Source organism: Lepeophtheirus salmonis, chromosome 12 (assembly GCF_016086655.4).
Source record: "Lepeophtheirus salmonis chromosome 12, UVic_Lsal_1.4, whole genome shotgun sequence".
NCBI lineage: Eukaryota > Metazoa > Arthropoda > Copepoda > Siphonostomatoida > Caligidae > Lepeophtheirus > Lepeophtheirus salmonis.
In genome coordinates, this window is record NC_052142.2 from 3,981,176 (window position 1) to 4,004,141 (window position 22,966).

The window sequence follows — 22,966 nt, forward strand, 5'->3', positions numbered from 1 at the left end:
ATGTATATATCTAAAATAGAAAATTACCTAAAATTGCTCCACTACCAATTATCACAACAGATAATCCAATTAAATGGTCTAATGTTAGAATCGACTACTTAGGTTCTCTAACTTGTTTACACGAGTGTATTAAGAAGGTATCAGAAAAAGAGTAATTTAAAAAGACATAATTAATCAAAAATATACACCGCCAAATTTAACAAAAAAATGGACTTGTTTTATTTACGTTTCCATAATAGAGCGATTCATGCAAAAATTGCTAGATCTTGTTCAACATCTGATTTTTTAGAAGTCTTTAGACAGTTTTTAGGACATTGCAGTATACCACTTAAATTTGATTCTGGTAATGGCACAAATTTAAAATAAGCAAATGTTCATTTAAAAAAATTGGTTTCCAACGTCAAATTTGATAAGGTCAAGGAAGATCAATTTAATCTAGACTCACTAATTGAATAGGAGTACACTAAAATTGAAGGTCCTTGGATATATGATGTAAAAGAGCGGATTATTTTTATTTTCAAAACAGTTTAAAATTGCCACACAAAAAACAGATTAACCATCCGACAAACTGAAACGCTAGTATTAGAACTTACTCTCATAATAAATTATAGACCTTTGGGATCAATAGATCGAGATATAAAAATCGTAATTCAATAAATAATAAACCTCATTTATTTTCTTTTATAAAGAAAGGCATTTCATTCTTTAAAAAGTCTATATTTTATTTTCCAAAAAAAGGTATTTCAAATTAGAGTTGGGAAAAGTTAAATGTCCGTTGGAACATTTGAAAAATAAAAAGTATTAACAAAAATTAAAACAGAACAGTTTCAAAAGCAATGTTATAAATATGTGAAGAAACATGTATTTTAGTTATTTAAATTTTTGATATAAATATATTCAAGTAAATGTGAAAAATAAGTTTATGTTAAAGTCCTTTAACATTTTTGCAAGTCAAATTTAACGATTTGAGTGGAAGTGATGACACTTTATACCATATTTACTAAATAGTTTTTTTTTTTTTTCAAAATTCAAAGAAAGTTTAATTACTGAAATAAAATAAATTATTTATCTATAATTCAAACAACAAAGTTCCGTCAAATCCAAGATGATTTAGTTTTCCTAGAAAATATATAATGGAAGGTTTTTATATTATTTATTCATTAATTAATTTATATTAAATATTAATATACAGCAAAAACAGTATCGGAATCTTACATAAATGTTTAATATATAAATACGAATAAGTTTTAAGTTCTTATTTGTAATTGCTACTGCATTTGTAACATAATCAATAAATTGGTAAATCCAATTTAGTATACTTTATTTATCATTTATTTTCATTTATATTTTTGTATGGCATATTTTTTTAAAATATCCCAAAAAGATCTATATTAGAAAATATATTAATTAAACAATTCTTCGATATCATAAAGAGAAGTTTCGAATGCCTTAATAAATTGTTTAGAGCTTGTTTTTCCGCACGAAAAGAATGAAGAAAGGACTATTATTATGCAGTCATTAGAAATATTATATGCTGCTCCATAGCCATCACTTACAACAGGACCGTAACCCATATAGGAATTAGGTAAATCAATTGGAATTTGACTACTTGACAATTTAAAATGATTTGATATTTTAAAAGCTTCACATTCAAAAAAAAATGGAATTGAAGTTCCACTTTCTGCGTATGCAAGCTCAGCTGCTTTTTTAAATCCTAAAAGTGGAATATCAACTCCATACCCCATAATATTGTCATACATAATCTTATATTGTCTTTCCATAGCACTTTTAAAATTTTCCAACTTTGTACATTTATCTATTGAAGAATTTAGCATACTTTCTACCCAATAAAGTGCCTCAAGATGTGATGATCTAATGCAATCAACCCTACCATTTAAGAATCGACGAGTTGAGCCACTTTCATATGAAGAACAGAGTGTTCCATTTAATCTTAAAAATACAAAAAATTAAAGAACTATTAATTACAATCATACAGGCCTATGATAAAGTCAAATTATTCAAAATCTTTTTTTAATTGTCTTAACTCTAAATCAAGGGTGACCAATCTTTTCCCCCAATTATGTAATCAACAAACTAATATACTCCATGTAATCTATATATTGTTGTCTCTTTGTTATGTCTGTCAAACTAAAGAATTCATAAATTTTGTATTTACTTGTGTATGACAATAGTTAATTTCAGATTAAAGATTGGTTTATAGACATACATTTTTTTTGCAGTTGTTAACTCCTGTTCTAAAGTAAAAATGGGTAAATAAATATGTTTAAATGTTTTTGTTGATAAAGTACAATGTACTCAACAGTGATTTTAAAGCCATACATGAGATAATTTCGTACAAAATAGTTACTTTGAGTTACAACAGATCTCCAGATGAAGAAATAACTTTTTTTAGGATTTTTACCAATGTTGTACCCACTCTATTTTCCAAAAAATGGGAACAAACCTATCTAAAAGTAATAACTATAATAAAATTCAGAAAAAGTGTTCGTCGAAGCTTGATACTTTATAATGCGATATTTCCATCTGCATTATTTTCGCACCAGTGAAGTAATACGCTCAGTTTTTAGGCTGTGTGGTACTTGTTTGCATTACCCCGCTTAAATATAAAGTCATGGGCTATAAAATATAGAAATAAATACAATATGAGCGAATAGTTGAGCCATAGACTTCATATAGGAAAGCCAGTATTTCCAAGAATATCTATCTGTTTTTAGATTATATACATATATAAATTATTATATAAATAATAATTCGTATATATTTCAATTCATAATAAAACATTAAAATAAATTTTTATTCGTTGTAAGCTCAGTTAAATTAACAGAATACCATACAATTTACTTTTGTAAATATATACAAATTTTGAGTGTTTCAAACAATTTTTATAAGTTAAACACTTGTATTTATTAATAGTAGGTGTATTCAATTTTAAGGGTGCTCTGAATTTGCCACTCATGCCTCAAAATTCTACAATTTTAAGCGTGTATCTTAAATTATAATTGAAAATAAGAAAAGGAAATTTCAGGCTTCCTTAACAGTTTAAGAACGAATAATGGGTCCATTAAAAGCCGCAAGAACTTTCCTTGGCAACATGAATTCGTCAGTGTAAGGATCAATGGCTCTTCTTACCCCTTCTTAAGGCGAGACGCCAGATTGCTTCAGAACTTTACACTATAAAAATTTACCCAATCTAGTTGAAGAAAATTGTAGAAGCGATTCAGTATCACCATGTAAGAATATATTACATGACTTAAAGACTGAAATTTGTCTTTTATGATATGATTTAAATACTGAGATTAGTCTTCTGTTATATGATGATATGCTTGTAATATGTAAAGTGAGACAAGTTCAGGTTCTTCAAGGAATGAACAGTTTACATCAAGGTATGGAGAAGACAAAAAGAAAAGATAGGCAGACGATTGGTTGGCCTGAAATGAACTTCAACTTGAAAAAATCATTAGAATATGTAGAAAATGTCTACAAGGTCGTCCAGGTAAATTCGGAAATCTTTAATAGCACCCTGATCATTAAGGGAAACAAGTAGAGGTTCGAAATATTATTTACAAGTTCGAATAATACAAAAGAAAAAAATAATTCTATGTGTCCGTCATGTTCACCAATCATTCGCTCGATACAAGGCCAAAAGAATTTGCAGGCCTTGAGCATATTCGCCTGGGAGACTTTGTCTATTACTTAATTATGGAAGCCTTCAAGGAGTCGATTGTTGCGTCTTGACAAGGGAGAGACACAAGCTTATTTATAGTAGAAGAGATCCAGGATGACCGAGAGACACGAGGAGAAGAATTCACGTGGAGTAATAATGTAACACTGTTTATCAGATCATGTGTATTCTAACTATACTCTAATTTAGTTACACAATACAAGACTATTTATAATACGTAAAACACAGTACTTATAATACATAGACGAATATACAAGAAGTTAAGAACATGTAAGGAAATATTAAATACATAACATCGATGCATATGTGTGAATTGGAAGGGACATTCCTTTCCAACTCCCCCTAAAAGAAGTTATCCATAGGATTCATATCAGGGGATTAGAAGACCATACTTGGAGGTCCTTTCTTTTTTTCCAACATATTTGGGCTATGCAGGCCTTCCAAGAGGGGGCCGAGTCTTGTTAAAACAGAAATTCCATACTATTTGCATCAGCTTTCATCCAAGGTTTCACTTGGTAGAGAGGAGTTCACAGTATCTATTTACACCCATCTCTCATTTGACTCAAAGAAGATGATTCGTTTACCATGGGACTTGAAATCGTTCCGTAATTTTCTTCCGTGGGCAGCTTGGGTGGCCTTCATTTTTTCTTTAAAGATATGTCTTGTGTAGAGGCAGTATGAATTCATCTTCAGGTCAGTTTTTATGGCCTTGAAGATAAATGAACAACTTACTTGGCGCTTTGGGCTAGAGTTTTAATCGGACCGTTTCAGTCTTACGATCAATCTGGGTGTGGGGTTCTTATCACTCCAAATCTTGTGGGGTTTTCTCTTATATCTCCTCTCTTCTTTCCAGTGGTTGTAAAAGTTGTAGACTGTGCTCGTTCGTTACCCGAGCATCTTCCTGATATACGCTGGGCTATGTCCTATGAAAGCAAATTCGATGATGTTGTTCCGTCCGGTTTCCTCCATCATCAATCTTTTTTTGAATGAAAAGTTGTGCAACTAGCTTAAACCTTCCGCTCAACCTATCACTTTAAAATTGTAGTAGTGGAATTGAATGCTTTATTTACCGTTCAGGATGTTAATAAAGATGGTCAAGAAACGATCATGAGGAACTCGATACCAATGAGGCCATTTGAGATCACGTCTGCAAATTGGTTTGAGTATAGAGGAAAACATTACATAGTATATGGAGGTCAAATTTCAGGATATCCTTACTTCGAGGAATTCAAAAGAGCATTTGGGAAAAGTAATCGTGAAATTAACAAAATTATTTTCTGAAACCGGGATTCCTGTGAAAATAAGAACCTATCAAGGCTCTCAGTTTAGTTCCAGGGAATTTCAGACATTTTTGAAGATATGATAATAACTTGGGGACCTTCTTCACCCCATTATCGACAATGTAGTGCTGAGAGTATGGTTTAGTGTATGAAGAATCTCTTTGTGAAAACAAGAGCGAAATGTAGATCATATGAATTCTTACATGAATTCCAGAATTTCGAAACACTCCAAAATCATATGTAAGATCACCAAACAAAATTTTGTTTGGTAATCAAGTAAGATAGTGTTTCCCATCCATTGGGAGATTGGAGAAACAACAAAAATACTGTTTGAAGAGAATAGAGGAGTAAAGTGAGAAGAAGAAAATCTGCTTTAATAATATTAAAAGGGATATGGTGGAGTTGAAAATCGGAACAGTGGTGATAATGCACAATTATATAATAATCCATGGTTGGTGTTATGTATTTCACACTTCCTTTCTTGCTCTTATTTTCTTGTATGTTCTTTAGTGTATTAAAGTACTGTTTTTTACGTAGTATAAATAGTCTCGTATTGTGTAAATAAAATAGAGTATGGTTTTGTATTATAAAGAATACATATGATCATATAAGCAGTGTAGTCTTATTCTTCCACGCCATTTCATCTTCTCATTTGTCTCTCAGTCATCCTGGATCTCTCCACCTTATAAATAAGTTTTTGTCTCTCCCTCGTCAAGACGCAACATTGGCGACCAGGATGGGATCAGGATCACATGACCTCCTTGCTGCGGGATCGTCGGCGAAGCTAGTCCTGTTGGAGTTGGGTAGGCCTTTTTCGTCGATAGGGGAACGCTCGTTTGTCTGCAGAAGGTGGAGCAATATGGACTGTGCCTCAGTTTGGGCCTCGTGGAGGAAGGAAGATGTTATGTATTGTCTTTTATTTACTTTTAAATCTTGACGTAGGGATTTGTTTTAAATAAATAGGTAGGTACCTTGTGTTTTACAAGTTTGTATATTTTAATAGTCAAATGTATGTACATCCTTTTAAATGTAATCCCTTACAGAATATATGTATTAGTGTATGATTGAACTCCCAATCCAAAGGTGTTCTTATTGACGTTGCTTCCGTCTGTAAGTGGTGTTCGTGGAACATTACAAGTGGCGACGAGGATGGGATAACTACTACCAAGGCTCACGCTCGCAGAGCTGAGACACGAATGTTCCAGGTTGGAACTAGGAAGTGAGGACGAATTGAGGGGTAAAAAGAAATTGGAACTCGTGGTATTGGTGAGAGAGTACATCGAGGGTTGTGGTTGTGATCCCAAGTCCTTCGACTTCAACGATGGGGTTCAAGACACTGGAGATGGTGCTTCAGGCACGACAGGATAGCTTGGGGTACGGCAGCCCTCTCCATTTGTGATGGATGGTCCACGTAGAGGCCATAGATGGTCCTCATGGTGGGACGAATTTGATAATGATGTTGAGGATTTTGTATCAGCTTGTTGTACATGTCAGGAGAGTGCTCCAGCCCCAGTGTCACAATTCACTCCCTTTTCGCCTGCAAATGTATGGGAAAGAGTCCACGTGGATTATGGAAAGATAGAGGGGAAAGATTTTTTAATACTAATGGATGCTGGGTCCAAGTGGATAGAAGCGGCGTACATGTCGAATACATCGTCAGAAGCTACACTTAGGCAACTTTTTGCGTGGTTTTTGCGTTTTGGATTCCTGAAGAAAATACATTCGGACAATGGCTCACAATTCGCTAGTGATCTTTTCAAAACTAAGATGTCCGAATGGGGAGTAGCCTATTCCTTCTCTCCCCCATATCCCATATCATAAAAATGGAATAAAGAAAAACATAGGAACTTCACTTGAGGAAATCTTCTTTGCCTACAGGGCAACACCGTTAGAATGTGGGAGCACGCCCGCTGAGCTGTTGGGCGGCACGCCGCATTACCACACGATTGGATGGATACCTTCCGTCTCCTCCAACTCTTCCTCATCCTTCTTCTCCTTCTCCTCCTTCATCACGAAAGAAAGGATTTAAAATCAAAATGACCGTGTGGTGCCGTTGGTACGGCCTTTTGCCATCCCGAGTGGGTAGCTGGAGTGTTACAAAGAAAGATTGGAGATGTGCTGTGGTCTGTTCACACCCCTCAAGGAATGGTGAAAAGACACATGAATCAACTTCGTCCTCGAGTACAAGTTGAATGAGGGGTGGTGTTATGTATTGTCTTTTATTTACTTTTAAATCATGACCTAGGGATTTGTTTTAAATAGATAGGTAGGTACCTTGTGTTTTACGAGTTTGTATATTTTAATAGTCAAATGTATGTAAATCCATTTAAATGTAATCCCTTACAGAATATATGTTTTAGTGTATGATTGTACCCCCAATCCAAAGGTGTTCTTATTGACTTTACTCCGGTCCGTTGCTTCCGTCTGTAAGTGGTGTTCGTGGAACATTACAGAAGAGAACCTTGGTCACTTTCAAGAAGTGAAGTGTGTTTACGGGTCAGGGACCACATAATTAAAAGTGGATTTAGTCCAACGCAATTTTGGTTCTTTGCTGTTCCTACTCTCCTGTTCACATCATTGGTTAATGGATTTGCAACGGTCTCTTTCCTGGATCATCCCGAGTTGGATGAGGGTACTTCGAGGAAGATGTCTCCCAGGGACGAGCAGGGTGCTCGTGTCTCTGAAACTTCGATAAGGGTGAAGGTTATTTCTCCCAGGGACGAGCAGGGTGCTCGGGTCCTTAAAACCTCAATAAGGGTGAATGTTATTTCTCCTAGGGACGAGCAGGGTGCTGGGGTCCTTAAACCCTTTATGAGGAGTATTGTCCTCCTTTCTCTGGTGCGCGTGCTGAGAGCACAGCACGTCTATGAAATTAAAAAAATATGTGCAAGAACAAACGGTTTGTCCGCGCCTGGACATGGATGGAGCAGATCTATAGGCTGCTGTTCATGGAGAGGAACCTGTTTAAGCACCGCCATGGATTTGGAGCTTGGGGGGGGGGATGTTATGTATTTCACACTTCCTTTCTTGTTCTTATTTTCTTGTATGTTCTTTAGTGTATTAAAGTACTGTTTTTTTACGTAGTATAAATAGTCTCGTATTGTGTAAATAGAATAGAGTATGGTTTTGTATTATAAAGAATACATATGATCATGTAAACAGTGTAGTCTTATTCCTCCACGCCATTTCATCTTCTCATTTGTCTCTCGGTCACCTTATAAATAAGTTTGTGTCTCTCCCTCGTCAAGACGCAACAGTTGGACAACATAACTTTTTGGTAAGAGAGACAATAGAAAAAATCAAGTTCAATTGCATACAGCAAAGATCTTATGGAGAAATAGACGTTTCTTGAAGCTGAAGAATGATGGAGAAATTGAATGGTTAGAGTAAATGGGGGTATAGATGAACTCAGAGTCAGAAGATTCAAGAGAATTAGAGTAAGATTGAATTTAGGCATGAGATGATGTGATATCAAGTATGAATATCAGCATGTAAATAAGAAGTATACAACTATATATATATGTATTTTTTACATTGAAGAAAGAAATTAGTCTGCTCTAAGTGTTTGATGTATATTAATTAGTTAGCTGAGTTATAATTTCATGTCCTTGTTGGATTCAAAATAGAATTGAGGATCGACGTCTAAAATATTCTTCAAATTGTATGGGTTAACAGGTTAATTTTCGGGTTTTTTTTTATAAAACATGTACAAAATGATTAGTTACACTGCACATAGACACCATATGATCCGATAGTCTCCTTTTCAAACCAATGATATGGACAGAACACAAAGTCATTATTGGGTTTTATATAATAACTATAATCATATGAAGAAAAAAAATTAAAAAAACTTAACACTTTCACGATAGGAAGCTTTAGATATTATTACATTTCAAAAAAAAAAAAAAGAAAGAAGTATATAAAAGGTTGTTATGCCATAATGCACCAAATTAGTGGGGTTGCCAAAATAATTTGACATGTTTGTCAGTTTTGCTTCTCACCAATATATATGGAATATAATTATAATTCCATTTTTAAGTAATAAATATTTAAATAGTTGCTAGTTATGTACCATTGACAAAAATGTTAGGATGTAATTGGTATGCAACAATTTTATTTTTAACAAGATCTTTAATTATTTCATATTACTTAATATTTTAACCTTATTTACCTGTAATAAGTTAATTGAAGTGTCATTTGAATAAATGTATCAGGTGAAAAATTAAGAGACTTGATATAATCTTTCCCATATTTTGTAAATTGATAAATCTCAATATCAATATCGGCATTCAATCTAAAACAAAAAAAAAAACACTTTGTAAATATGTGTGGGTAGTGTCCAGTATAAGTAATAATAACCATCGGAAAAAAATTACAAATCACACAAAATTTTTGTATCGTTAATAAATAAAAAGTTTTAAAAATAAATATACAAAATACCTGATAAATTATTTCTTTGTTTTTGTTATGATTTTTTTTGTAATTAAGTTTTTATTCGTCAGGATGAAATCAAATTAAAATTGATATTATTTATTTCCTAAAATCAAAATTGTTTGATACACGTTTTTAATTAATATTTAGCATCGTATTCAGATAATATGTAATAAAAATATCTTAATTTCGTAATGATATATTGATGAAACATTTATTTTAAAATCTTTTCTTCTATTATTTTAAAAGCCAATTTATGAATGGCTTTTTACTAGTAACATTTGACAAGGTGCATTGGACCAGTTCTTAATTTATTTATTTTTCAAAATGTTAAGGGAAAATAGTTTCTTTTGGATAAAAATTGAAGATATTTAAGGTTTTAGCCATATTGTTAAGAGGTTAGTGCAAAGTCTTGAATCAAGTTAAGTAATAATTTTTTTTTCAAAACTTATTTACTACAGGGGCAATTGATGAATTTTTACATAAAAATATCAAAAATCAATGTTTATTAAAATATTTTAAAAAAATCACGCTTAAACAATTTTAAAGATAACAGCAGTCAACAAAGTCTTACATTTTAAAAAATCTTCTAAATTTTGTAATTAGTTATAATTAATTCTTCACGGGTTGATCAAGAATCTGTAATTAGGTTTTTTGTATCAAGCCTATCTTTTTGAAAATATAAAATTTTAAATAATTAATTATTTTTCTAGGTAGAAGCTAACTTTTGACTTTCAAAATTTAATTTGTAAAATCAAAATAATATATATAAGCTATTAACAATAATTGAAATTCTTCTATGTTTGACCTCTTTTTTTATTTATTAAATCACTTTAAAAATTCCATTTTATTCAAACTTAATTTAAAAATCCTCCAAAAATATTTACAGTATGGAAGTTATAAAAAAAGTGAATATACATGTATGAATGTACATTGAAGATACAAAGAGCTGTATCAAATATGAAAAGAAAAGAAACTGAAAAAGAACATGACAGCTCTTAGCTGGAGTACGTTTTATTAGATTAGTGGCGAGGAAGGAAATAAACGCAAATACCACTCTGTATCTTGCAAGGAAATAGACAGGAATTACACTAATGTCAATCCTAAATTCTAATCTGAGTCCAAAAAGGACTACCACTTTTAACTCCCCATGCAATATTTAGTGTTACTCCCTCTCATTCCTGAACACACATACTTTCGATTACGTTATACTTAGATGTTCTCACTTCAATAATTATAGAATGATTATAACAGATTTCGAAGTGAAAAAAAACATTCTTCAGATTCCCAACCAGAAAAAAATATTTCACGTGTTAAGATAAATATTGTATTCAATTTTTTACATACAAGAAGGACTTAAACGTAGAGACTTAGAGTTACTTTAGTCAGCTTGTATTTTCTTTATTGTTATGAGATTGATCTGTGATAAATATATCCTTAATACTTAGAGAAATCATTGACTGTAGATTTCTTCATTGATGACTCCCTAGTTAACAGATGCCAAGCAATCGATCAATAGAACTTCCTTCAGACCTTTTGTCTAATGAGGAGACCTCTCCTAATCTCCGACAAGGATAATACTAAGTAGGGCCATTCTTGAGCATCTGATGTAAGCCTTCATCAATTTGACGAGTAGGACGTTGAAACTTGCTTAAGTAAAAAGAAAATGTTATGGGCTTAATAGTAGATTTGGAGAAATTTGATGTTATATTGGTGACACTCCCAAGTCATATCATAATATATTTTACTGGATAATTTAAAGACTCTTATATAGACATGAAGAGTGGTTTACCAAAAGTTTACAATTTCTCCCTCAAAAACTAATGATTAATATTTTAGATCTGGTAAACGTCGAATCCCTTTGAGCAACTAGATTCAAAGCCAAATTTTACTAACTCAATTAAACTGCTTTCGTCCTTAATTAGAGGAATACCTAGAACAAGGATATCATGATCCGATCGATCACCGACTCACACAGACCTATAGCCCGAGCAAAAAACTTGGTAGAGTTATAGGATTTTGCAAATGTTTCCAACTAAAAGAAAGGTTATTCTACATCAGAGACGTTGTCAAGACTACATCATGTACGTCAAACACCGGTTTTGAACGAAAAATGGGAAATTACTGCATTACTAAAAAATATAGGGTTTACATAAAAGAAAAGCAAGTGTTTATGAATCACATCATTTACAGTTCACATAGAACGTGCTTTGGATATATGTAGTCTTATATTCCCTCATAGGGAATAATAGGAATTCCTCAGTTCTTGAAAATGAGGTAACGAATATGAATAGAGAATTAATATATTCCTTTCATACTTGGCACAATATAAATTTTATCGTCGACTCTGGAGCACATTTTTCAGTTTTAGCCAAGAATTTATCGTTCCACGTTATTAACAAGTTATACCTTCTGTATTCTCTTCTGAAGGCGAAATAATGATTCCTTTGAGGATATCAGCTCTGGTTTTGACACTGGACGCCCAAACTTATTTTTCTTTTATTGATAAGGGTCAGCCTTTTTTAAATGTAGATTATTTAAGAGGGACTGATCATAAATAAATGTATATTAACATGTTATAAATATTTCAATGATAATCTCAAAAAAATCCCCAATATCTATTCAACAAGAATTCGTGGAACAGTTTATTTCGCTATTACAAAAATTTAATTTACTAACTTTACTTAACACTCTTATCAAACACTCTGTTATGATATTGGGCCACCATACTTTGCCTAGATTTAGGGATTGAGTAGACAATAAAAAAATTATTTGCGACCAGAGCAACAACCATCCATGTTAGAAAATAAATAAATACATTCCAAACAGCATTAGTTGACTTATGATGGGATGACACCTCTTGGTCATTTTCCAAGGATGCTTCTTTAATCGGAATGGGCGGACCTCTTTTCCAGTGAACAGGAATCACATGGGCACTAGTAATCTATTCAAAAGCGATTACTCCTGCTCAGCAGAAATACTCTGCTTTTGGTAGGGAGGTCCTCGCCATTAAGGAAGTAGTTTAATATATTCTATGCTCACTCGAAGGAGTTTAACTCATAATTTATTAGGATCATAAAACTTTGAGTTCGTCTTTCGAGTCGAGGAACACGTCATGTACACCATTTGTGTTCATATCATAATTTCATTGCAAGGTTATGTATATGCAAAGAAAATCAAACTTTGTTGATGATTCATTATTAAGGCAGTTAGGTTCTGTTGAAACCGAGCCCTTTCCCTTCCTGAAGTTTGTCGTAAGAAACCAATCATCTACGGATTCACGAAACTTGAACCTCATGTCCTGACCATTCACCACTAAAAATCATGGAGGTATCTCTTTTGGTCAATTTGGGAAGATGCATTCATTTTAGAACGATTCTCTCTTGTAATTAATTAAGAAATAACAATTTTGTAATGGCTCTCTCCCTTTCCCATCTAGGACTCAAAGTTAAGCTTAGTATAGTATTCAAGTCCTTTGCTTGGGCAAATCTGTGAAAGGACATCAAGAATAGTGCTGAAGGATGTCTAACTTGTCATACAAATCAGTTTTAATTCATCCAAGGCTTTCTGGCACACTCCAAGATTTGATGTCATTCATATCGACATAGTGGGACATAGTCGGAACAGTCTTCTATATATAATTTTTTGGATTACTGTCAAAATTCGGTGCTCCAGTCTCCATTCATTCAGATAGGGGGTACAATTTACCGGAACTCTCTTAATGCACTTAGGCCAACTTCTCGGATCCAATTGTCTGTGTGAAGCATACTATGCGAAATCTCAACGGAACTTGGAAATATTTATTTGAGGTTTAAAGGCTTTATAGTTCTAAGAGATGGTGCAAGAAGAAAACTCGTTGTTTATGGTTTTTCTGTTCGTACTTTTTGGCTGGGTGGCTGGGTCACCATCCATTCCTGGAACTCCCTTCTCGTTATTGTTCCATCTTTTAGAGTAAGGCTTTTAGACTTATCTGTGTCATATTATTTCTCCATTATTCATAAAGATGATTTATTTATGACATAGTATTTTATCAATACTATATTATAAGGATATAAGAAAAGCGTATCTCTGCATTTGTATTTGTTTTGGAAAATGATCATAAGTATGAAACAGCTTATTACTTAGTTTATTTTTCAAAAAGAATAAATTATGAAATACCCATGATGTATCACGTGATATGAGTGAATTTACAGCTGACAACAAAATACATTGGGTATTTTTGTGTTATCGAGGTACTACCATGATTTATATTTCAATTACATCTAGGAAAAGTTCAATAATGTAAGCTTTAATTTTGAAAGTAATAATACCTCTTCATATAGTCATGCTCGAAGATTAATGATCTCGCTACGACCAATTCAGTCTAATAATTAATGACTCACGTTTTCTTCACTACTTTCTTATTAAAATATGACATTAATATAGTATACTTAGTTAATGACCACAATTTCAATTTATAAAGACTGTTTTATATTATTAAGTTTTTGGATTTAAAATATTTACTAGATCAACAAAAGTTTGATTAAAATTTCTACATTTAATTCAAAATTTATGTTGCAGCCTCTTAAATATTCCAGTAACTGCAATTGATTTCTATTTTGAATTAATTTACAAAAGGCTTCGTTTATTCTTCTATTATAATTTTTACTATACAAAGGATTTTCGCCAGAAAGAACTTGATGTAAATGACTTCTTGTATGCCTTTTTGTTTAACCAAACTTTCATTGATATCCATATATTTAGGTACTGACATTGCAAAGAAGATTAAAAGGCCATGTGCCAAGTCTCAACCGAATAATTGGTCCTCGGTATACCGTTACTGACTCTTTCCAACATGTTCCATTGGGATGGAGGATGTCGAGAGGGGTTCTTCAGACCTACTTTATTCTTCTATCAATATCAGTGTCCTAAAAATAATCCGCTACAACTATGAGATTTTCAGGGAATGTATTTGTTAAGCTGTCAAACGCTTCATTTATATTTTCCAATTGCAGAAAGTCTAATGAAAGTAAGAATTTAGTCAAAATGCAAAATTGTTTCTCAATAATATATTGCATTCGTAAGCTGGAACTTTGAATGTGCCTCCAATGCAATTATCCCAAACAGAAAAAAAAAACACCTATCAATTTTTGTTTGAGGGAATGATGCTTCAGTACTTATTATGGCTGCTTGTTCGGAGTCCATTAATACACTTTGAGAATAAAAGATGTATTCTAGAGACTTGTCTGTAGTTCTTCCCAAATTATCATATAACTATCATGTAATTTGTTAGGAAGGAGTCCATACAGCCATGGAATAACAGTGTTCATCACCAACACATGAGGCGTAAATAGTAGGTAAAATATTGAGAGACTAACTTTAAATATACCATTAGTGAACCAATGAGGGTAACTATGCATTAATTAAAAAGTGATGGTGGGGCCATGTGATCCTTCCTCACTAGTCTGACTATTTGAGAATGGTTTTTGTTTGTTCAAATACTTTTAAAGGTTTTTTCCCTAAATTCTTGAACATCTTCACAAATTATAGAATTCGTAGTTTCTGACAATGTATGGGCTCAGCATTTTAATCTGTTATACAAATTTTTGACTTTAATGTTATGGGGTGCTTGGACATGACAATGGTCAGAAGATATAAAAGTTGATAGATCACCTTATTAAGTCTCATGCTTAGTAGTTTTTATCCTTCCTTTGACTGCGGTACAACGCCAATTCCAAGTTTACGGTTGTTTTTTTTGACAAATCTGTACATAAAGCCTTCAAAACAAAGAAGATTCTTACTTTTTTTAATTTTAACAAACTCAATTTTAACTCTTAATTACTTACTCCAACAAGTGCTAGGTACCATATGATTGTATTACATGTAATTGATGACGAAGAAGAACGAAGGTTAATTCCTGTTAATTATGACTAAATCCCGAATCAAAAGTATTTTATGAATATAAGGATTTTGATTTTTCCCTCTCTTTTTTAAAACATTGTGTTTATGTATTTGCCACGTGCGGTCATCAATCTTCAGTGTTCATTAAATCATTTTTTTACGTGGGTTTAATTGCTTTTAAATTGATTGTGTTTTTTTTTGCCAGTGTATTAATAAGCACACATCTTATCTCTGTTCGGACCTTGAAGGTTGCATCTTATTAAGATTTAAACGCATTTGTATTCAAAGAGCACGAAATGGCCGGAGATAATCCAAAAATTGGACTGACTCAAACAGGATTTATACATAGTATCTTATTGACATAATAGTAAGGCTCCTCCTATAGAGTTAAAAATATTGCGGGGAGCTATGTAAAGGTAAAGATCAAATTAAAGGAGTTGACAAAATTAATGTTATTACAAAAAAAAAAAAGAAAAAAAAGGATCATCTCAATGGTTAAAACCTTTAAAAGGGTTGATGAAGATTAAGCAGTTAAATGAATAAAAAAATTGGGGAAGCCGTTGGGCATTATCCAAAGAATTATCCACCCAATGAAGAGGCTGAGCGCGAGTTCAAAGAATATAAAGACGTATTGAGAGACAGTGATTACATTGTAGAAATTATTCTGAACCTGCCACAATACCATAGATAGTTCCATTACAAGGATGCCTCATTAAGTTGAAATTTAAAGGAGTTAAATTAGAGTGTCAAAGCTGTTGACTAATTATTTTATACCTCATACGTAACTACTAATTATTAATACAATAGGAAAGTTCAAAATAACCACATAAAAGAAAACTCGCTTTTTGCAATAAATAAAAAAAAAACAAAGAAAAAAAAAAACAACGGTGAAAAAAAGCACATACAAATAAATTTCGTTAAAAAAAGATATCGTTGTAATGTATGGCAGCACATCAGTAGACACGCCACAGTACATAATTTCTTCAAGCTCTTTCAGAGCAACTTTGACAGAATGTTGGGCTTTCACGGCATTACTAGTAGCTTATGTATTTGTGTTTTCACTTGATACTTTTTTGAGCTGTCACCGAATCTGGGGAAATGTTTTTTAACAAAGCAGATGTGCAGTCTATTTATCTTTAGCTGTTTTTACGCTTTATTTTGTGAAAAGCGAGGGTAACCTCTGTAGCTGCAACAGAAGAGTCGGTTTTACTGACAAAAAGTATGTCACCTTATTCGACGGGCTCTCTCCTCTTGCTGCAGTTTTGTGGTTTGCAATGTGTACGTGAGCTTCCAAATCGCTGTCCCCTTTGTTTGCCACTGACACGTAAGTGCCTGCTCTGCATGTAATGCACTCAGCTTTCGAAGCATAACAGTCAAGAGGAAATCATGGGTTGTTTTTTTTAGTTCATAAGTGAACTTACACTTACCTTTAGGTATAGCTGCAGATGTAATGTACTGCTTTAAATAGCTCACAGAATGAAAGCGTCAAGGTCCTCAATGTAACCAGTAAGCTTTGTGAAAGACATACAAACACAAATATGCGACGAGGGGGAAAAATTTTTTTTTTTTTTTTTGCAACGATCTCCCAAATTATAATATATATTATATTTTCCTTCAAAAAACGCAAAAATTCTGAATCCAAATAACGGATGTTTTTGTAATTTATGTCTGACGCATTTCTTAAGTTTCAAAAAGAGGACATATCCGGGCAAATGAGGACGTCTGGTCACCATCTATAATTAGTAGAAGTAAATAACAACCTCATGGTCCTTATTTATCAAATGAAATTATCATTGAAAACATTTAGGTAAGACCTGTGTTTTCAAAAAGCTAAATTGCCATTAGTTTAATTTTATAAAACAAATCATTTAACTATTTTTTACCAATATTTATTTTGATTAATACTCCAACCATGGTAGCAACTTACTGTATTTCCAAGAAAACCTTAGAAAATCGCCTCTAAAATGAATAACAACCATCCCACAAATACTTATACGGCCTGATTGCAACGCATTATAAAAAAGAAAGCTAAGTTGTTGCACTCTATATTTGTAAACCCACGGCTTCGTAAGTTATAATTATTTTTTAAACATAATTTGCCTATTGTTCTTGCAAAATAAGTCAAACCAATTGAGTTTTGTTGTCATCAGTTCACATAAAAAGGCACTCTTATGATTTAATTAAAACAAATTCTGAGATCTTCATACCGCATGGACATTCGAAACTGTGTGCGGTCCTTGTCAATCGTACCCCTTCTTCAGCAATGGTGTGATTAACAAAAAAAAAAAAAAAAAAAATTTGGTGAGTAATTAAAAAAATTAAATAAAACTAAATTATAACAGATCTCCTTGAATTATACATTAGCTGCGGTAATAACCGGCATTGCCTGGAGTAATTGATGTATACTAAGAGATAAATTTTGCTTTCATAATATCAAATATAACTCCCCAAGAAATCCTTAGTGTTACTTTTCATTTTTCATGACGAAACTCACACGTAACTACTCAATGCTAATATCAATTCAATTGGGTTTTGTCGTCAGGAATGAAAGAATACTAAAAAGTGTTTGAGGAAAAAAAATGAATCAATGACCGACGTGTACTGTATTCTTTATAACGCTCGCCAATAAAACAAAGAAAATACATTTTAACAGCCAACAGTTTATATTTAGTTCAAATCTTAGAATATACTGAAAGCGAATATGAATCATTCTAAACATAAGAGACCAATAACAAAAAGAAGTAGTGCTTTTTGTATACAGGCACACGTTTTTAATATTTCATTAATATGACTTCATTATTATTTCTTATATAAAAAATATTTATATGATTTAAATCAGGGAGCATTATCTACAGTGGAATCTGTATAAACTTTAGATGCTATATGCATACGTATGAAATATTTCATTTTTAGGACTAAAATTAAAATTAGTATAGGAGCACTATATACAGTGCACCTGGTGACTCGTTTTCATATATTCATACATTTATGCAGACAAACAAATCTTGCTTTATTAATAAAGAAGGAAAATATATCGATAATACTATGCAATATAATAATAAAAGATAAAAAAATCATTACCGTCTCAAATGATAAATTTATTATTGGTAAAAAAAAATTCATCCTCAATTTTTATTATTTGCATGCAGTTTTTTTCAAGCTCATAATAAGAATAGAAATTTTGAAATTTTTATGTATCAATGCTTTATTACTTTATTTTCTTTATGCTAAAAATAAGTTTGAATATGGACTAAATAATGCAAATCTTAATTAACCGTCAAAACTCGTGCACAAAAATGATACAACTTATATAAAGTAGCAACATATTGATAATTTAATGTTAGTTATAATAATTATTAATTTTTTCATTATCAATTATTTACTTACTTAACAAAATTGTTTTTTGCATCTATTATTCCGTTTTTAATATCATCATTCAACTGCCATTCCATTGGACAATCAATTACGACTAATTTATTTTCAAATACTTCATTAGATTGATTAATTGTATATAGTACATTCTGTAATGTTTTTAAAACTGCAACCCCTTCCATTGGGGAATGCTCAAAACAAATTCCATTAATTCCATTAGGATTAATAATTAGTTGTAATGTTTTGTCAAACCATCTATTGCAACCATTAGAAAATGGCCCATCCCCGCAAAGAATTTGACGAAAAATGTTATTTTCATTTTTGGATTCACCTATTAATGTTTCTGTTTCGTCAAAGCATATGATAAGTAAAGATCGAGAAATATCCTTGAAGTTTGAAGCATTTTTTTCTTTGAAATAGGATAATATTCAAATAAATAAAAATAATAAATTAATTCAAACAAAAATAAATAGTAATATTTTTATAAATTAATTCAAACAAAAATAAATAGTAATATTTTTATAAATTAATATATGTATAAACAGGGTTAATCAATAAAATACGTTACGGAAGAACCTCATTTCAAATTTCATTATTAAGAAAGAATTAGTACATTGATTATTGAAAAAATGAAGAATTATTACTTAATTGTAGGAAGTTCTTTCCTAAAAGTTGCAACTAATAAGGATAAACTCAAATATGTTGAACCTGATAAAAGTCCCTTTAACAATTTAAGATATATGTTTGTAAAATTACACTATTCAACAATATTTTTGCCAACCGAATAAAACCAATTTTTTTATTAATGCCATAGAACATGAAAACGACAATTAAAAAATTCAACTAGAATAGATTTGCCCTTTAAAATATTTAAAAAAAAATTATTATAATATAATTTTGATTCAGATTGATTAAGATTTGAAGTCAGATAATCACATAAATAAAAATTGTAGGTAATAAGAATTTATAAAAACATGTCAGCATTCAAATAAAAAAATATTCATTAAGTTACTTGCATACAGTTCTTACAAAATGTGTTTAATCATACAAATATCCGGTAACATGAAGGGGCTCATAATGTGGGAGCTAATATTTTTATATATCTTTTTCTTGTAAATGCTCATTTAATCAAATTTAACTGACTGTTTCTCTTTTTGTTTGGTTTTTGGATATAATTATCTAGTTTTTACACTCTCGATGATAAATGTATATTCGAAAAATCAAAATGTAATTTATAACACAAAGTCCATCCCACCGGTGGCGCCATAGAGAGTATGCCCCAACACTTTTTTGAAATTTATATAGTAACTAGAATATTTTTGGAAATAGCTAATAGGAATAGAAAAACTCTATTTTGGCTTAAACATGGACTCAGAATTGAACAGAACTTAGTGTAGGGGTTAACCCTTCTGCCATGGTAATATACATTTATCTTTATATTTGATCATTTTACTCAAAATATTGGCATATTACAAAAAGTTTTGCTTATATTCTCATTTGAGGGAATCAATTTTATCTAATTGTGACATGTATTGTTAGTCTTCTATTTATTAAAATGTAATTAAAATATTTCCTACGATTAGCAAAATCCACAAATAAATGAAGGAAATTAATTTTGATTTGTAACCAATAAATCCTTGAGATATCCTAGATATTTCCCAATCACTCTTTCAAATTAATTCAGTCAAAAATGTAAAAGTCATTGCTCTTCTCAAATTAACTTAAGAATTCCATCAACAGAGGAGAAATACATTTAGATTTCGAGACTTTGATGTGATCAGAAGATTAATAGATTAATTTTACTTTTCACTAAAATACTACGAATTACAAAAATTGAATCTGTTCATTTTTATAAATACACAGATTCCACCCTCAGAAATCACAACTGACAACAAGTGTGCATTGTTCTTGATAAATGGATTTGTCTATGGTATGAGTCACATGTGAAAGGGCCATCTCAGTTGATAAGCCCTTGTATACGCATGTTATGATTGGAGTTTTGGAATGAATTCTTCAAATTCCGAGTGCAAGATCCGATGAAGCCCTTTCAGAATAAAGTTAAAAAGAGTTGGCCTAAAGGATTTGGCCAGGCTGTAATCTTTTTTACCTGGTTTTGCTAAAAGAGTTACTTTCATTTCTCTCCAGCATCTTGGTGTATAACCATTGATGAGGATGACTTTATAAATTTCTGTGATATAGGCGATGATGCTTTCCCCAAATTATTGCAGTACAACTGGTTTCAGTTCATCAGGTCCCTAGCTTTTGTATGACCCAAAGGAGTTAAAGAATTTCCTGACCTTCTTGCTATCCAAGAAGTCTACGTTAAAATCATTTACTTGCATGGAACATGACATTGTGGGAAATGAGTTTCCATTAGTATTTTTAGTAACAAAGGAACAGCTGAAATTTTCTTAATTCTTAAATCCCTAAATAACTTTCCAATGAAGAAAAGGAGAAATCCGAACAGTCAAAAGTCATCCAAATTCTTCAAAAAGATTTAAGAGGCTCTTATATCAACATTTAATCGAATGAATAGGAAAAAAAGCACGTATGTCCTCTTGATTTATATTTATATCACAGATGTCAGAAATGACGTATACTTTGTGAAAAATAGGTTTCGTGATTGATTTTCTTAATATTTAGATATGTTTTATATCTTATTTTAATAACTTCACTGCAAAATTGTATGTCATTACGATGAGGCGTTCCCGAGTTATTGATGTTTTCGTTAAGGCCCCATTGGCCAAATATGGACTGGTTCACACAAGGAGCTGAAAACTAATTCAGCAAATATTTGGAGAAGTACTGGTTGAAAAAAAAAATAACCATGTGATATCATTTTACACCCATACCCCCATAAATGAAGACATTTCCTTGAAAAATTACAATTTCTGTTTCAGTGACAGAACCCCCCACTCCTCTGCGGTCCATATCTCAAAACACCCCTATGTTGTTGTTTTTTTACAAATTTATTTTCTAGAAATTCAAAACCAACTATATAGAAAGTTTGGTGCTTGGGAAATGTCTATTAAATTCAAAATTAAAGTTTTTTGGATCAAGTGAAAATCTACATAAAATTTTCACTTCAAGAGATAAATCAGAGTAATTTTTGCAAGATTTTTGAACAAAATTTATCTGTTTGTAATTATATATTTGAGTAGTAACATATATATATATAGAAGTTGTTTGTCATAATACAAAAGCCACAAAACATTAAAATTTTTAACAAAATAAACTACATTTTTCAACGATTTTGTGATTCCCTTTCTTGGAGATAGAGTAGCTACGTGCAAATCCCTTTGTATCTAGAACATCGATTATTTTTAATATAAAATCAAATGGTATCAGGCATGAATTTTGGTTGATGGACGTTTAGGGCTTAAGAACTTGACGTTAATGTCCATAACTTAGCTGTCTTTCTTTAAAATAAAGTAGAGCTACCAGCACCTGTCGTACATAACTAAAAAATAAATATAAAGGTATATTTTTCATCATCACTATGCATTTTTACACCAATTTTATCAAAACTTGGTGGCATATACTGGTGGTAAGATCTTACTCCAGGAAGAGCATTATCGTTTCCGTTGTAACGTTCTGCATACAGAGTTTGTTATTCTTCCATTTTAATCATAAGTACATACTTATACACAAAACAGGGAATTAGATCATGACAAAATGCAAACATTTCTCCTGTGGGTATAATTTGGTTGGTATGTTGTCTGATTAAACTTTTTTTAAATTGTTAATTTTATGTACATATAAAAAATATATATTTCCCAAGCACCAAACTTTCCATATAGTTGGTTTTGAGTTTATATATAAATAGGGGTGCATTGAGCTATAGATAAATTTATTCATTTATGGGTGCTCTAATGTGTGTGTTTTTTTAAAAATTCTACATCAAAAATGATCCGATATGGCTATTTTTTTTTTCTACCAGTACTTCTCCACATATTAGCTAAAATAGTTTTTACATCCTTATGTGAACCAGTCCTTATTTGACAAATGGGGCTTTAACGAAAATATTAATAACTCTGGAACACCTCCTCGTAATGCGTTCAAATTTTGGTAGGGGTGTTTTTACAATAAGGGGTAAAACATATTTAAAAATGAATTAAATCTGAGATACTTGATGTAAGACCTTGACTGATTTGATATGGAATGACTCTTATTAAATATTCCAAAAATAAATTAAAAGTTAAACTGACAAAATCAATCAAAATTTATCCTCTTCTTTTTTTCGTCGGCTCTTCTTATTAAGTTGTTATATAAGGTTTATCTTTAGTTTTAGCTATAATGT

At 31.6% G+C, this 22,966-nt stretch overlaps 1 protein-coding gene and 1 long non-coding RNA gene across 6 annotated transcripts in view; both read right to left on the reverse strand.

Annotated features, from left to right (window-relative positions):
* Nucleotides 1-670: 670 nt before the first annotated feature.
* Nucleotides 671-22,966, reverse strand: part of ChAT (Choline acetyltransferase) — a 57,443-nt gene continuing 35,147 nt past the window's right edge. For all 5 annotated transcript variants that reach the window (XM_071892266.1, XM_071892264.1, XM_040722168.2 and 2 more), the window contains 3 exons: nucleotides 18,682-19,075; nucleotides 9,155-9,277; nucleotides 671-1,950 (listed from right to left, as the gene is read on the reverse strand). In XM_071892266.1, coding sequence (XP_071748367.1) covers nucleotides 1,404-1,950; nucleotides 9,155-9,277; nucleotides 18,682-19,075 — 1,064 coding nt within the window. In that variant the 3' untranslated portion in view covers nucleotides 671-1,403. The remainder of the gene's footprint in view (nucleotides 1,951-9,154; nucleotides 9,278-18,681; nucleotides 19,076-22,966) is intronic.
* LOC121126817 (uncharacterized) lies at nucleotides 3,865-9,146 on the reverse strand. Its single transcript, XR_005867208.2, has 2 exons — nucleotides 6,587-9,146; nucleotides 3,865-6,520 (listed from the first exon to the last, which is right to left on the reverse strand). It is a non-coding gene; the product is annotated as an uncharacterized lncRNA (long non-coding RNA).